Genomic DNA, 15,350 nt, shown 5'->3' with positions numbered 1-15,350 from the left:
ACCCTCAAAAATGTGTTTTTGGAGTCGAATCAGGAAAACTGTTGGGTTTTTTGGTCAGCAAAAAGGGAATTGAAGTTGACCCAGCCAAAGCAAAGACTATCATTGATATGCCACCCCCGACAAATCTCAAAGAACTGCGGAAGAGACAAATCTCAAAGATTGCAAAGGCCTCAATGGTTGGACTTGTAAAAAGATTTTTTTTGCATTATTATCTAAGTGCATGAGTTTACTCATGTACGTAACCATTTGAGGTGATACGTAAAACTGATTCTGATTTGATCATGTTTGCATAAATGTGCTTATCGTACGCATAAAATTTTTGAAGTTATTTTGATGTTTGCATAAATATGATCATGTGCATGGTTGGGTGTTTATGCATGAAATAAATCATGATAATGTATGTTGCAAACATATATTTGCATGCGGTTGCAATTGGCTTTATGTGCATTCATGTTGTGTGATTGAATGTGCATTGTGGACATGTTTTGAAACAAGTATGCTGCATGTTCACTGAAATTTTGCAAAAAGATAAAAAAACACTTTTAGATGCTTTTGTGGCTAGATGTGAACCACTGCCCCCGTGTGTGCCAGGAGCAACAATGTTGATTTTAATTTATGCATTGCGAAATTTATTTCTAAAAATTATTGGTTTTTTCAAAATTAATTACACTGTTATATTTTGTGGGCCAGGGCCTGAAGTTGGTTTTGCATATGGATTTGCAAAATGGTTCTTGTGTAAAGAACTTGCAATTGTTTAAAAAGGTAAAAAAGACTAAATAGTGTAATTAATCTCTTTATTGACATCCCTTTTACAGTGTCGGAATCTTGGATAACGATCATGTGGGACCGTGAGAATATTAAAACTTTGTGTGCGATTGTGTTCCTGAACCCGATGCGGTGGCTCACCTCCTGACCACGATTTTAGGGAGATTTCAGCTACTTTGCTTGAGGGTGATATTGTTGACTCAACCGTAGTTATTAGTATACCAAGAAAGTGGCGTCAATGGTTGAGGATTTTCATTGATGTTCTGACATTAAGTGAGGATTCCTTACCTTCCGATGAAAGGTGATGATTCTTGATATCGGTCGAGGAATAAGTGTGGAATCTAGTAATAAAATACAAATTGTGTGTTAAGCTACAACTGAGAACCTAACTTGGACTTCGGAAACTTGTGTCTGTTTTGAGTATCCGCGAGTTTAAAGAAAAGTAAAAACTGAAATTGCGTGCATTTAATAGATACATACATACAAAAACAAATATGATAAATAACTTAATAAGTTATTCATGCATGTGCATATTGAATCATGTATCTTTACTGTTCTGCATTAGTTTATGCATTCATGTTTATTCTGTTTCGCATGATATTTGTTATTGCATGATACTTGTTTAAATGCTTGAAGGGTATATGGATTATGAAAATTGTTGTGATATTTTTCTGAAATTAAGCATGAATTTGGTTTATGCTATTTCTTTACTGTTTGAATTTTTAGAGGAATTCGTACAAAGGACTTTGGTTCTTACCTGTTTTTAAAACAGTTTTAAATGTCCGGGTACACAGTGATGAGATGACTTGCTAAATAGAGACTGCGAGCCTTGTGTGACATGTTCTTGGTTTCTGACAGATTGACTCATTATCTTTTAGACGATTTTCCATTTTAGCTTATATGACATTATTTCAAGTGATTAATAAAGTTGATTATTCTCCTTTGATTCAATGCACTATCTATTGTGGTTTGGTATATATTAAATCTGTGAGACCCCGGATCCTTAGGTTTGTTTCCACAATTGTTTAAAAAAAATAAAAATTTCCACTATTTTTATGAGGATTAGTTGGGGTCGTTACAACTATATCCACTATACTCATAGATGGTAATACCTATTTAATTTTTTTCTGAAAAGAAAATTAGGTTTCATAAAAAGTCTATGTTACAAAGACACATGTAGGAGCATGAAGTATCAATGTCGGACGCAGCTCAAATAGACACTGACGTGGACACAGCTGCACATGGCCCAGACACACCTTTTTCTAAGGTCGCCATTGGGAAAAGTATGGACACACTGTATCACATATTAGACACCTCCGTACCCTTGTGGACATGTAGTGTATCACATATTACACACCTCTGTACCTTTGTGGACATGTAGTGTCAGCCTTTTAGATAGTGTCTAGAGTTGGTCATTAAGTGTCCACTGTTGGCACTTCATATCTAACTTGTGGGCACTTCCGTGTTTTACAATGAAGTGTTGCCTACTTAAAAGGTTTCATTTTTTATCGTTACCCATTAGTGATTCCCACCAAAGGAATTGAGCATCGAAACTCCCATCTGCTGCACATGATTGTTTCTCAAGGGTGGAGGCTCTATTGGGTGGATCATGAAAAGGGGATGCGACTCCTTTATTGTCTTGCTCTTTTTTTGTGTGGGTGACTCTGGGTGGGAGGAAGTGGTTTGTGGCCACCTTCTGCTCTCACTCTCACTCTCTCTCTCTCTCTCTCCCTTAATGTAGAGGAACGGAGAGGGCATGGTAGAGGTGGATGCTGTGTCTGTGTTTGTGTGCGTTAAGGGTGAAGATTCACACGACCCTTAGCCCAATTTAAGGATTTCATTTTTTTAATATATACATATATATATATATGTGTGTGTGTGTATCATGTGGGCCAGATATCCCGCCTAGGCCGATTAGGCTACCTAGGCACAAACACGCTGCCTAGGTGTTTAGGTGAGTACCTAAGTGTGGGCACCAAGGTGGGTACTTTACGTTCATTTTCTTATAATGTTTAAAACAGTACAATCATGTTTTGATTATGTTTTTTAAAATGTTTAATTTTTTAATTTTTTTGTTCTTTTGTAGGATTCTAGGTGATGCAGCTAAACAAATATTTGTTTAGATGGATTTGAATGTTAGAAATGTAATTATGTCTTGATTATTTAGCTTCGTTTATGAATTATTTTTAGTTTCAGTTGTTTAACTTCATAAAATGTATTTTCTAATAATTATGTATTTTTATTAAATTTAGGAATTCTACTATAATTTTTTTATCTTTTTTATTTTAAGGGACTGATGCTGACTAGCACTTTTGACTACTTAGGCTACAGGCCTACAGGGTAGGAGAACCGAGACTATCTCCACCTCCGTCCTTGTTCATTAATGTTAGCTTGCTGGGACTACCATCCCTTGTTCTTCGCACCCTCAAAATTATCCACAAAACAGTGTAAAGACTCTGCAAGATATGAAAAAGAAACATCAAGTTGGTTGTTGTCATTTACTAATGGCTGGTCATCCATGTACATCTTTCACTTGTAAAACAAAAATTGTTGTTTGTTTACTTTACTGCGTATCTTTTAAAATGCATTTCTCTAGTTCTAATGACATTTCCACCTGTTTAAAAAATATTGAGTTTTCATGTTTCAAAAATGGCTTCTTCATAAATGCATTCCCCACATGTAAGCATCATTTCCAGTAACCCTAGGGAAAGGCGTTTTTAATTCTTATATTCTAAATTTAATCTCATTTTATTTATAATAATTTTGTTTTCCTTCCTTCAAAATTTGCTGAGATTTACATTGGATACAATCCCACAAATATTTACCAAGATTTTCTCTAGTTTCTCCATCAAATCAATATTAGCTTAGGCAGGGAACATGGGTAATAACAAGAATGATCAAGTCAGTAGAACTCACTATCGAGGAAAAAAGGGACTAAGAACTATGTTGATAAAGCCATGGTCATATTGATGACGTGCATGTTAGAGGTCTGCATTCTGCAAATGCTCTAGAATGAAGCCTGGGAGCCAAAACGCTGATTCAACTGTTCGTGAAATTTCTAATGCAGTCCATGCATTATGCCTAAGGCCACAAGAGAATTTGTGCCAAAGTGGGTCAGAAAATCCTCAGTGCAGAATCTGCTGCGAGACAGGAGGATGACACCAATAGCCATCTTATCAGGGCAACAAATCTTTGGTAAAAGAGGAATTGATAAGTGAAAATATGGTTCAGATGTGAATCCCTGATTGCATTTGTAAGAGGGAAAAAAGGTCCAAATAGAGACACAATAGGAAAGTGGTGAGAATGGATTAAATCTCAGGGAAAGCCCTCAACATGAGCCCTGGAAACCCATGATATATATATATATATATATATATATATATATATATATATATATATATATATATATATATATATATATATATTGCACAAGGATAAATTATAGAAGTACTTCTATGGACATGCATCTGTAGTTCTGTACAAACACCATGGATCTCACCATCTGTAAAAACATCTCTCTCTACAATACACAAAAAAGATGTAGAAAATCTGTTATCTGTCTAATTTTCCCATTTACTTGTTCTTGTTATCTTGTTTCTATAAAGTGGTAACTTTTCAATTCATATTTCTTCAAAAAGTAAAAAAAAACACTTCAAATTATATGCTACAGTTTGGTAATTTCAAGGAGAAATTGTCTAACTTAGATTGTTTGCTTAATTGCAGTTTCTCACTCCATGTTCAATTTTGAATGCAATGCTTGGATAAAATCTTCACTGTCCCTTATTTTGTCTAAGATACAATGAAGTATACTTTGAAAACCAGATAAATGTTATCTTTTACTTTTATTTTTCCATCCAGTGTTAAGAAGCTTATTTTACTACATTAAGGATCTCCCTATTCAAATAACTGGTATTGGCTGCTAAAATTCATCTATGTCCAGCAATCACCCGCATCACCTGTAATGTTAGTCTTCAATGAGGTGTAACCTTTGGCATGTGTAATTCAGCTGAAGAAGAAGTTAGCATCAGCAACATCCGCTATCAAATCTGTGTTTGGACAAGAAGGAACACAAGACAATGCTGTAAGATTTGGTCATCGTTGTTTGCTTGGCATGTACCAAAAATCCTTGTTGACTGTTTTTGTTTCTTGTTTGTAGTCTGACAAGTTGGAACAGCTAAGAGACAGGATGGGAAAAGTGCGGGAGTTATTTCGTGACGTAGATTCCACAGAGTTTGTCATTGTAACCATTCCAACGGTAGCCTTTGATCTCTTCACTTGACACTGCAACATGGCAACTGATATTGTCTTCTGTAAACATGGATAACCTTGTCTTATGTAATGAAATGCATAGCTAGATTTTACCACATCATATTTTCTGTTTTCCTTGTTTGTATTGTTTGCCGATTGACTTCCTTGAAGTCTATAATTACATCTTTTTTTCATGGAAAAACCATAGATCTGATTTTTGAAATCTTTGCAGTTTACTCTGTTATGGCCTTGATGGAATCAGCCTTGTAGGAATGGTTCTGTAATCCCTGTTGGAAAAGTAACTTTTGTGATGAACATACCCTTTCGTCTGCACATGTAAATAATTGGATATAATCGCCTGAATGTAAATTACGTTCAATTAAGTTATATAAGTACTTCTGCTATGTAATTGCTGTTTCTTGATCAATTTGTTATGATCTCAAAGATTCCAGACTTTAAGACTTTTAAGTATGCTCAGTCCCTTTTACTGGCTTTAAGTCTTTTAATCATGCTCAGTCCCTTTTACTTATTGGACACTAGGTAATGTTTTCAGAACTAATAGACTTGTATCAAGAAATGCCAAAGATGGGTTAGCAACTCCATTTTGTATTTTCCTTTTATGGCTGCACGTCATCAGTATGACCATCGGTGAAAGAAGACATGATTATCATGCGAAACCATTAGAAAATGGCGTATGGTTTGCTTTTTCAGTTGGGGATGCCAGCCATAAGAGATTGATGGAAATTGTCTCATGGTTGCCCCTGTTAAACTGAATGGTACTTTCATCCTTTTATATTGCAGCTGACTGCTGGAGTATTTTCATCATTATGTTGGCTGTCACCCTCTCTTCATTAAGATCTCTCTCTCTCTCTCTCTCTCTCTCTCTCTCTCTCTCTCTCTCTCTCTCTCTCTCTCTCTCTCTTTTCCCAACCCCCCTTAAAAAAAAGTTCATTTCTAAATGCAGATGCTGTTGAGCTTTTTTCTGCAGCTGTGGTCCATTAACACTTTCGCATTTTCCATGGCATTCTTATGTTCATGAGTTTTGCTTAGGTTATGGCCATTAGTGAATCATCAAGGTTGCGAGCTTCCTTAAAGAAGGAAAATGTGCCTGTGAGGAGGCTAATTGTCAATCAGGTCTTGCCACCATCTGCATCAGACTGCAAATTCTGTGCAATGAAAAGGAAGGTAAACTCAGGCTTAAAAAGTGCGAAAATTGAGAATACCATGTTGATTCTTGTTCAAAACAATATCTTTGATGCTATTTTATTGTAGGATCAAATGCGTGCCCTTGAAATGGTTCAAAATGATCCGGAGCTCAATGATTTGAAGCTAACTCAAGCACCACTAGTTGATGTTGAGATCAGAGGCGTTCCTGCTCTAAGGTTCATGGGTGAGATGGTTTGGAAGTAAATTCTACACCAGATATCCAATTTTATGGGGTAATGAACTTCAGTCATGGGCTAAACATATATTTAGTCAACATACTATTTTTATGCTTTTATATTGTTGAAGTGATCCCAGTTCTGTGGTAGACTTTGTCAATTTATGACTTGCTATTCAGATAGTTTCTTGTAAGAGCTTGGATTTTCAACTTATATGCAAGATCTATAGGATGAAGCAATCAATTTTAGCATTTCAAGTCATCAAATTAATCTTTTTCTACTCTGATTAATGATATGTTCTCTATGGATGTCAGCCAGAGGATCTTCTAAAAGGAGGTGCATCACAGACAAATGAGCTGCAAAGTGGATGAAAAAAACATAAGTTCCGAACATGCATAATCGTGGTATCATTGTAACAAAATGGCAGGCCAAATTTCGGAACTCCCCCGAGAGCAAAACATTTCAAGAACCAACTTTACAGTTATACAACTTCAGCCATCACGAAATGAGCAAAATTTGTTATATCCCCAATGTAGATTGTGAATTTCAGGTCCGAACAATCTCATGAAATGACATGTGTATGCACATAACTATATGCCATCTGTTGTCAACTAATATATGCCAACTTTCAATACATTGGTATATGCAGGATTGTATCTCAGCATATGAATTCTACATAATTTTTCATCATAAAGGATACATATGCTAGAAAAACATGGTAAAGACATAATGAATGGCATGTCTGCTGCCTAATAGTGCACCACGCATGAGGATTCTATACATTGTGCGCCATTGATATGCACGTCAAAATCACAGGATTCTGTGAGCCATTGATATGCCTGTTTTTTGCTGCTCCAAGATATTATATTTTCTTTTTTTTTTTAAAGGCAAGAGATATGATATTTTCTTTCAAAACATAGTCTAAACACAATTCTTCAAATATCTAGGTCACTGTGCCAATAAACATAAAAAGAAATCCAATTATTATTAGTGGATATTTTGCTGCTTTCTCATATTCCTATTTGCCGTTGGCTGTTCTCTAGATGCATCTTGATGTGCATGGAAGGAAAGGAATAGAGGTTTCATTGGATCACAACTTATATCATGTAGTTGAGTCAGTTCGCTGGTGAATCGATTTCTGTGGTTCTTGCTTGCTTCTGGCAAGACGAAGTTTTGGGATGAGTGTACTAATGAGCAAAACCCTAACTTGGAGGGACAACGGAAACAAGCCTTTGTTGATCTGTTGTAGGATCCTTATAGTATAAGTGGTTTTTCACTACTTCATGGGCGGCAACAGGCCTCGTCAATAATCCAATTTTTCATACAGAATCAGCCTCCTCGTACCATGGCAAAAAAAGTTGGAACAATACTACGGCAAAAAGCGCTAGATTTACCAACGGGGGTTCAGCTTGTCTGGTAGGAGCAGCTAGTGCACGTCACCTTGTATTGGGACATTGCATGTTCAAATCCTTATGGTATGGGTCTGCCTAACCCCAGCTTGCATTTAAAAAAAAACGAAAGCGCAGTGCCCTTTATTTGAGGTAGTTATCTAATCATATTTTTTTTTGAAATTTTTTCAAAAAGGCACCTAAAGTTTGGGCATTAATAAAAAAGGCAACTAAGTTTTGAGAAATGCAAAAAATGCACCTAAAAAATAGTGGTTAATTAAAAAGGTCCAAGAGTTTATTAGACAAGTTTTCTGTTAAACATGATGTGGAATTACCATTTTAGCCTCAATATCGTATTTTCAAAAAATGCACCTAAATAGGAAGAAGTGAGTTTTTTAAGGGTTAACTAGTAAAGTAACTGTGTTAACTCATCTTGGGTTAGTGATAACCTGGATAAAAGTTTGTTTGTTTTTACCAAAGGTGCAAAAATTTAGGTGTCTTTTTAAAAAATTTTAAAACTTAGATGCTTTTTTTTTAATGCCTAAACTTTAAGTGCAATTTTGAAAATTACTCCCTTCTTCCCTGGAGGGTGGGATAAGGTGGAAAACTACCTCACTGATTAAGAAAAGAGTTGGTGCTTAACACGTGACTTTTGGATGTCTTCGAGAACAAAAACAAAAAGGGAACCCAGTGAGTTTTGGACGGCGGTCGTTTTGACTATTGACCATATGGTAGCAAAAGTTTAAGATGTGCAATTGTGAAAGACTGAAAAAAAAAAGGCGATATTTTTACAAACGCCATGAAAAAACATGAATACTTTTAGTTGTGATTTTAACTGCCAAAATATCACGATATTTTCAAAGGTTGGTATCCAGGATTTCGTTTTTGACGAAGAAAGCTGGGGTTAGGCAAACCCCCACCAGTTATACAACTCATACTATTGGGCTTTGAACTTGCAACGTCCCAACACAAGGTGACGTGCACTAACTGCTCATACCAAACAAGCCGAGATCCTGTTGGTGGTATTCAGGATTTCGAGAGCGGATCAGGTGATCTGTCAAATCACTTTAAGTGATTGGACATCTTCACCGTCCATTGCTTCATCCCACGGTGAGTAAGTGATCTGTGACGTCACCACCACAATCAGCACCGCCTTTACGCCACAGCGTTACGACGACGTCACCCCGCCACAACGGTAACAGAGAATCCCGTTCCCCCCACGTGCCCCTAGGACGGACTTCAGCCGAAGATTTTCGCCCGCGATTTTGTTACGCACTTGGCGTCCGCTGCCAAGCCGAAAAAAAACGAACAGCTCCCTTCCCTTTGCTCGCTTCCTTCTCTCTCTGCTTTCCTTCTCGGCGAAGATTCCGTTCTCTCTCTCAACGTCCCGACGTTGAACTTCCCAGAACTCTTCAGGTGAGAAGATATCTTCGAAATCTTCCAATTTGTGGGTTTTCTTTACTTAGTCTCAACTGTTCCAGCTGTCATTCTTTTGCTCCGTTCCTTTCCTCTTTCCTTTCCCAATTTTTCTTGTAGTTTGGCTTTCCTCTCTTGTTTTTGTTTTCTAGGGTTTTGCTAGAATAAACAGAGGTAGTAAACGGCGAATTCTGTTGTTCTGTCATTCGATCTTTTTCTTGTTTTTGTTCTTAGTTTCAAATTTTGAGTTCTAATTATGAATTCCTGTCATTGTCTGCACTGTCTTTTGGTTTGTTCTTTGAGTTTTTGTTTTTGCTTTTCTTTATTGGTAATTTCTTGGTCGTTCGTTTCGAGTTTGTTTGTTTGTTTCTTTTTTTTTTGCTTGTTCTGTCATTGAGTGATTTCTACTATGCAGTTGCGACGCGTTTTCTCTTTCCGTTCTCTTAGTTCGGGAAGATAGTGTTGAGATTCTCCGTTGGTGCTGGACAGGGTTGTTGGATAATTAAGTTTTTGCTTTACTCTTGCTGTTTATTTGTTTGTTTTGAACAGTTTATCATTGAGAAGTATGAGGGGTAGGCACTATACCGGAGGTATTGTTGAGATATGCGAGGTCTTATAGCTGTAGCCTGTAGAATGTCGGCAATCTGCTTTTTATTTGCCTTGTTTGTAGTTAAGCACTGTTCGTGCTCGGCTCATCTGGCTCAGGTGAGATAAGCTTAGATCAAGCTCACAAGAGCTCGATCTAGAGGAGCCGAGCCTGAGACGACTTGTTTAAATAAAAAACATACCCAAAACCACATGAATCCACCACAAAAGTTCTCTTAGCTAACATTTTGTTGAAGGAAGCACCAATCGGATTTCAAGGTGTGATCAATTCAACAGAAACTCAGCCTGCACCAAATAAAGATGAAGATAAAGAGAAGAACGAACCATGTGCTACATTCAAGGAAACAGTTGGACCTACAACTTATACATGTAACTTGAAATCAAATGAGAGAATATTAAGCCTAAATTACAGGAGATTGCTTCATGAGAAGAGATGTCTTGTATCTTGTAATACTCTTGTTTATTAAAGTAAACTTCTCACATTATAGCATGAGAGAAAGGAGAGAAAACCTTGATAGTCGTGGATGTAGGCACAGTGTGGCCAAAACAATTTAAACTGAGTATTGATTAGAGATGGCAGTAGGCCAGGGCGGGGCGGGGGACAAGGTCTCCACCCCCACCCCGTTGAAAAATCCGAACCTCCATCTCTGCCTTCATCCCTGCACGGGGATGGATTTTAACCTCCACCCCCGCTTCATGTCCTCCATCCCCGGTCCAAACGGGGGCGAGGCGGGGCCCCGTTTTCCCTTAGTCTATAGTCATCCCTTAAAGGATTGGGGGCGGGGCGGGGCGGGGATTGGGACGGGGCAGGGCGGGAAAAAGCGTAAGTCCATCCCCGCACGGGGATAAATTTTAACCTTCATCCCCGCACGGGGATAAATTTTAACCTTCATCCCCGCTTCATGCCCTTCATCCCCGGTCCAAACAGGGCGAGGCGATGGAGTTGGGGATGAGGAGGGCGTGCGCAGCCACCGAGAGAAGATTCCTCCCTTTTCGGGCACCCTCCTACAAAAAGAGGTCCCCCGAACCCCTTCCTCACACTCTCCTCTCTTACTACTCACTCTCTATCCCTCTTCTCTTCTTCTCGCTCTCCTCTCTTCCTCCCTCTCTGTCTCCCCCTCAAATCCTTGCTCGGCGACAAAGCAATCGAAGACGAAGGACTCGACTCTCGCAGCAACCGCCTCTAAAGCGCCGGTTCTGAGGTACGGGTCTCCTCTCTTGACTTTGACTGAGAAATCGAGTATAGGTAGGCTTTCCATGTATGTTTTAGATGGAAATCCATTGGAAAAGGAGTAGATCTCTAGATCTACTCTAGGATATATGAAAGGATTGAGATAGTAGGATTTCCTGTTTTTGTTCTGTAGGGTCCCCATATGTCGAACGATGTGTGTGTGGGTTTCTGTGGATGGCAAAACAAATGCTTGTTTTGGGGGGGGGGGGGTCGATTTCGGCCGTGTGGTTGTCGGAAATCCTTAGTGAGAGGCAGATTTGGGGGCTTGAGGTGTCGGAAACCCCAAATCGACAGATTTGTGGATTTTGGATCGTCGATGTGGGGAGTTTCGTTTTGCTGAGCAGTAAGGGGTATACTGCGAGAGCTGTTGGAAACCCCAAATCGCAGATTTGGGGATTTCGACTGCCTGAGGGCTAATTGAAAAAAAAAAGAAAAAAATAAAGAAAAAAATAAAGACATGGGTTTAAAAATCTTTATTTTTACTGCACTTGAAAGAATATCAGAAAGCCATTCCTTCTTGCATTTGGGTTCTGTGATCATCGCAAAATTTTTCCTCTCTTGTGGTTTTCTCTCTCTTCCTTTTTTTTTCCTTTTCTGACTTCTATTTTCCTCCTTTTTGAAGGGAGAAAATAAAATACAGAAAAGAAGAGAGAAGAGAAAAGAAAAGAAAGAAGAGAGAGATGAACTCTTTTGCGAAGGTCTCACTTGACCTTAATTTTTGAAAAAGATTTTAAAAGATAACTCGCCTCCGTTTTGAAATGTTTGCGGGAAGAATCGGGAGACGGGGCTCGCTCGTCGGTACGAGGTTCGACCGTTCCTGGCACCTTTACCAGGGGTAATCAAACCAAGGATCGAATTTATGCCCTTTGCTTTGCCTTAATATTATCTAAGAATTTATCCTAAGTCTAAGAATGCACAAAGAATCATGCTTGTGCAAATGCAAAGATGTATGCTCTTTCAAAAAATAATTTTGGAAATCTCCAAGTGTTTCTGATAAATAGAGTTAAAAAATGGTTTCTAACTTAGAATTTTAAGATTTAAAGTTCTAAGTTTTGGAATGATCAGAGTTTGGGAAAATAAATCTGGACTTTGAAAGGAATGATTTGAAGATGAGATAAAAATGAGAAGAAAGGAAATCTCAAAGACATGAATGGACTTTGATTTTAGAATTTTGAATCGAGATAAAGATGAAATTTGGGATGTAATTTGAATTTCAGTTGTGAACCTTGAAATCAGAATAAGATTCGAGAAAATCAAAATAGAATTAAGGAATAGAATTGGTTTTTGGAATTTTGAGAATCAAGATAAACTTGGATTTTGGAATGAAATGGAATTGGAAATCTGAGATGAAAAATGGAATTGGATTTAAGAATCGGAATCAAGATGGGATTTGGATCTGAAGTCTGAGATCTAAGATAGAGTTGGACTTTGAACCCTAAGATGGATTTTGGATTTGAAGTCTGAGATCCAAAGTAGAATTGGGTTTTGGATCCCAAAATGGATTTGGATCTGAAGTCTGAGATCCAAAGTAGAGTTGGGTTCTGGATCCTAAAATGGATTTCGATTTGAAGTCTGAGATCCAAAGTGAAGTTGGATTCTGGATCCTAAAATGGAATTGGATCTGAAGTCTGAGATCCAAAGTGAAGTTGGATTCTGGATCCTAAAATGGAATTGGATCTGAAGTCTGAGATCCAAAGTGAAGTTGGATTCTGGATCCTACAATGGAATTGGATCTGAAATTCGAGATCCAAAGTAGAGATTATACTTGGAAGTCTGGATCCAAGTTGTGATTAGGATCTAATTTTTGATTCGGATTCTGAAAAGTCCAAATAGGACCTTTTAAAGATGGATCTGGGTTTTGAAAACCCAGATTGAATTTTAAAACTTTAGGAAGATTTAGATTTTGAGATTCAGAATCAATCTCAAACTGTGATTGAAGATAAGAAGATAAACTTGATTTTGATTTTGAGAATGAATCAGAAACTTTAAAGTTAAATTTGAACTTTGAAATTTTGAATTTTGAATTGAATTGGAATTTCGAATATAAATTGATTTTGAAATTCAAAAAACAAATTGGACTTTGAAATTGAGATAGAATTGGAATTTGAAATAGAAGTTTGAAGAAAGATGTTCCAAATCACTTGGGTCTTTGAAAAAGAATTTTGAAAATATGATGCAATTCTATCCTAAATTATGAATGAATTTGAATAATTTTGAAATTTGATTTTAAAAAGCTATTCTATTCTTTAAATGAATTAAGAATGAGGTTGAAGATATAATATATCCCTGGCTATGGTCATTGGATATATTATATAATAACCACATTTAAATTCAGGTGAAGAATAAAATACATTTTTGGTGCTTTTAGAGAGTTTAAAATGAAATTAGCTCTCAATATATCCTGACTATGGCCATTGATATATATCTTGAGTTAATTTAAGTTAAACCCTAATAAAAGAAGAAAATATTTGAAAATATAATGATTTTTAGAAAGAGATCCAGTGTGGATCCAATGTTATTCCATAAAAGATGAAAATCCTAAGTTTTGTTCACATCCTGACTATGGCCATTGATGTAAATCATCAACTTAGGATTTAATCACCTTTTATTAGAATGGTGCACGTGCCATTCGTGTACCCCATTTGTGAATTTTTGAAAATAAAAGAAGAAAATGATATGAAACAGGTAATTTATGATATTTACAATGCTCATTCATTCTATCTAAAAGCTGGAAGTATAAGAAATCTTATTAAGTTTAATTTATTACAATCTTTAAACTGAAACCTCTAATCTGGGAAGGAATATTTGCGCTTTCCTAAAAAAAACTGAATGAATTAACATGAAGTAACATATCATCAGGGAAGGAATTTAACAATCCTGCGAAAAAGATAGATTAGTACATGATATATAGGAAATTATATAATCTTAAGATGTGACGAGTGAAATACTCATGCCTAAACAAACAACAAACAAACAACAACTACGCCTTCATCCCAAAACAATTGGGGTCGGCGATATGAACCAAAAAAGAAAATCATTTTGGGTCTTTCACATGAATCCTTCTCCAATCATTTCTATCCAATGCCATGTCCTCGGTGAGGTTCAAAGCATTCATATCCTTTCCTATCACCTCCATCCATGTCTTCCTAGGCCTACCCCTACCTCTTTTAACTAATATATTTTTCCATTTCTCCATCCTTCTAACTGGAGCATCATTAGGCCTTCGCCGAATATGTCCAAACCACCGTAAACGATTCTCTCTCATCTTATTTTCAATGGGTGCAACGCCTACCTTCTTACGTATCTCCTCGTTCCGAATCTTATCTTTTATTGTATTTCCACACATCCATCTCAGCATACGCATCTCAGCTACACTCATTTTTTGAATATGATGTCTCTTGGCAGCCCAACATTCCGTACTATATAGTAAAGCGGGCCTAATAGTCGTCCTATAAAACTTTTACTTCAACCGCAATGGCATTCTACGATCGCACAACACTCCAGTTGCACTTTTCCATTTCATCCACCCAACTTTTATCCTATGATTTACATCTCCATACTTTTGAATGATAGATCCCAAATATTTGAAACAATCATCCACCGGTATTTCTTGCTCACCAAGCTTCACTACACTCCCATCACTACTTCGTTGCTTACTAAACCGACATTCCATGTATTCTGTCTTATTCTTACTCAACTTAAAACCTCTTGCTTCCAATGTCTGTCTCCATAATTCTAACTTAGCATTAACCCCAGCTCTAGACTCATCAATCAAAACAATATCATCAGCAAACAACATACACCACGGCACATTTTCTTGAATTGATTTCGTACGCTCATCCATCACTATAGCAAATAGGAAAGGGCTTAAAGCAGATCCTTGATGTAACCCAACCGTTATAGGAAAATTGGTTGTTACCCCTCCACAAGTGCGGACATTGGTTATTACTCCTTCATACATATCTTTAATTATACTAATGTACTTAAGAGAAACACCTTTCTTCATCATTGTCCATCAGAGAACGTCCCTAGGTACTCTATCGTATGCCTTCTCCAAATCAATAAAAATCATATGCAAATCTTTGTTCCTCTCTCTATTTCTCTCAATAAGTTGTCTAAGAAGATGTATAGCTTCCATAGTTGATCTTCAAGGCATAAAACCAAATTGATTCTCCGATATCATGACAACCTTCCTCAACCTAGACTCAATCACCCTCTCCCAAAGTTTCATAGTATGACTCATGAGTTTTATACCACGATAGTTTGTGCAATCTTGTATGTCACCTTGATTCTTATATAGAGGTACCAAAGTAC

The 15,350-nt window shown here is 37.1% G+C and overlaps 1 protein-coding gene across 4 annotated transcripts in view; it reads left to right on the top strand.

The window, feature by feature from the left end:
• The window catches only part of LOC149813393 (P-loop containing nucleoside triphosphate hydrolases superfamily protein), a 146,101-nt gene that overhangs the window by 111,426 nt on the left and 19,325 nt on the right, over nt 1-15,350 (top strand). Inside the window, exons 8-12 of one of the 4 annotated variants that reach the window (XR_016428224.1) lie at nt 4,772-4,846; nt 4,922-5,020; nt 5,978-6,198; nt 6,286-6,452; nt 6,710-7,109. Coding sequence is in view for 3 of the 4 variants with exons in the window: in XM_089991250.1 (XP_089847376.1) it covers nt 4,772-4,846; nt 4,922-5,020; nt 6,064-6,198; nt 6,286-6,423 (447 nt within the window). In the remaining variant the exon portion in view is untranslated. Of the gene's footprint in view, nt 1-4,771; nt 4,847-4,921; nt 5,021-5,245; nt 5,392-5,977; nt 6,199-6,285; nt 6,453-6,709; nt 7,110-15,350 lie in introns of those variants that run through there. The other 3 variants (XM_089991250.1, XM_089991252.1, XM_089991251.1) reach the window with 3 other exon arrangements.

Source organism: Nuphar pumila, chromosome 16 (genome assembly GCF_984573655.1).
Source record: "Nuphar pumila chromosome 16, dmNupPumi1.hap1.1, whole genome shotgun sequence".
Classification (NCBI taxonomy): domain Eukaryota; kingdom Viridiplantae; phylum Streptophyta; class Magnoliopsida; order Nymphaeales; family Nymphaeaceae; genus Nuphar; species Nuphar pumila.
This window is presented reverse-complemented; position numbering and strand designations above follow the sequence as displayed.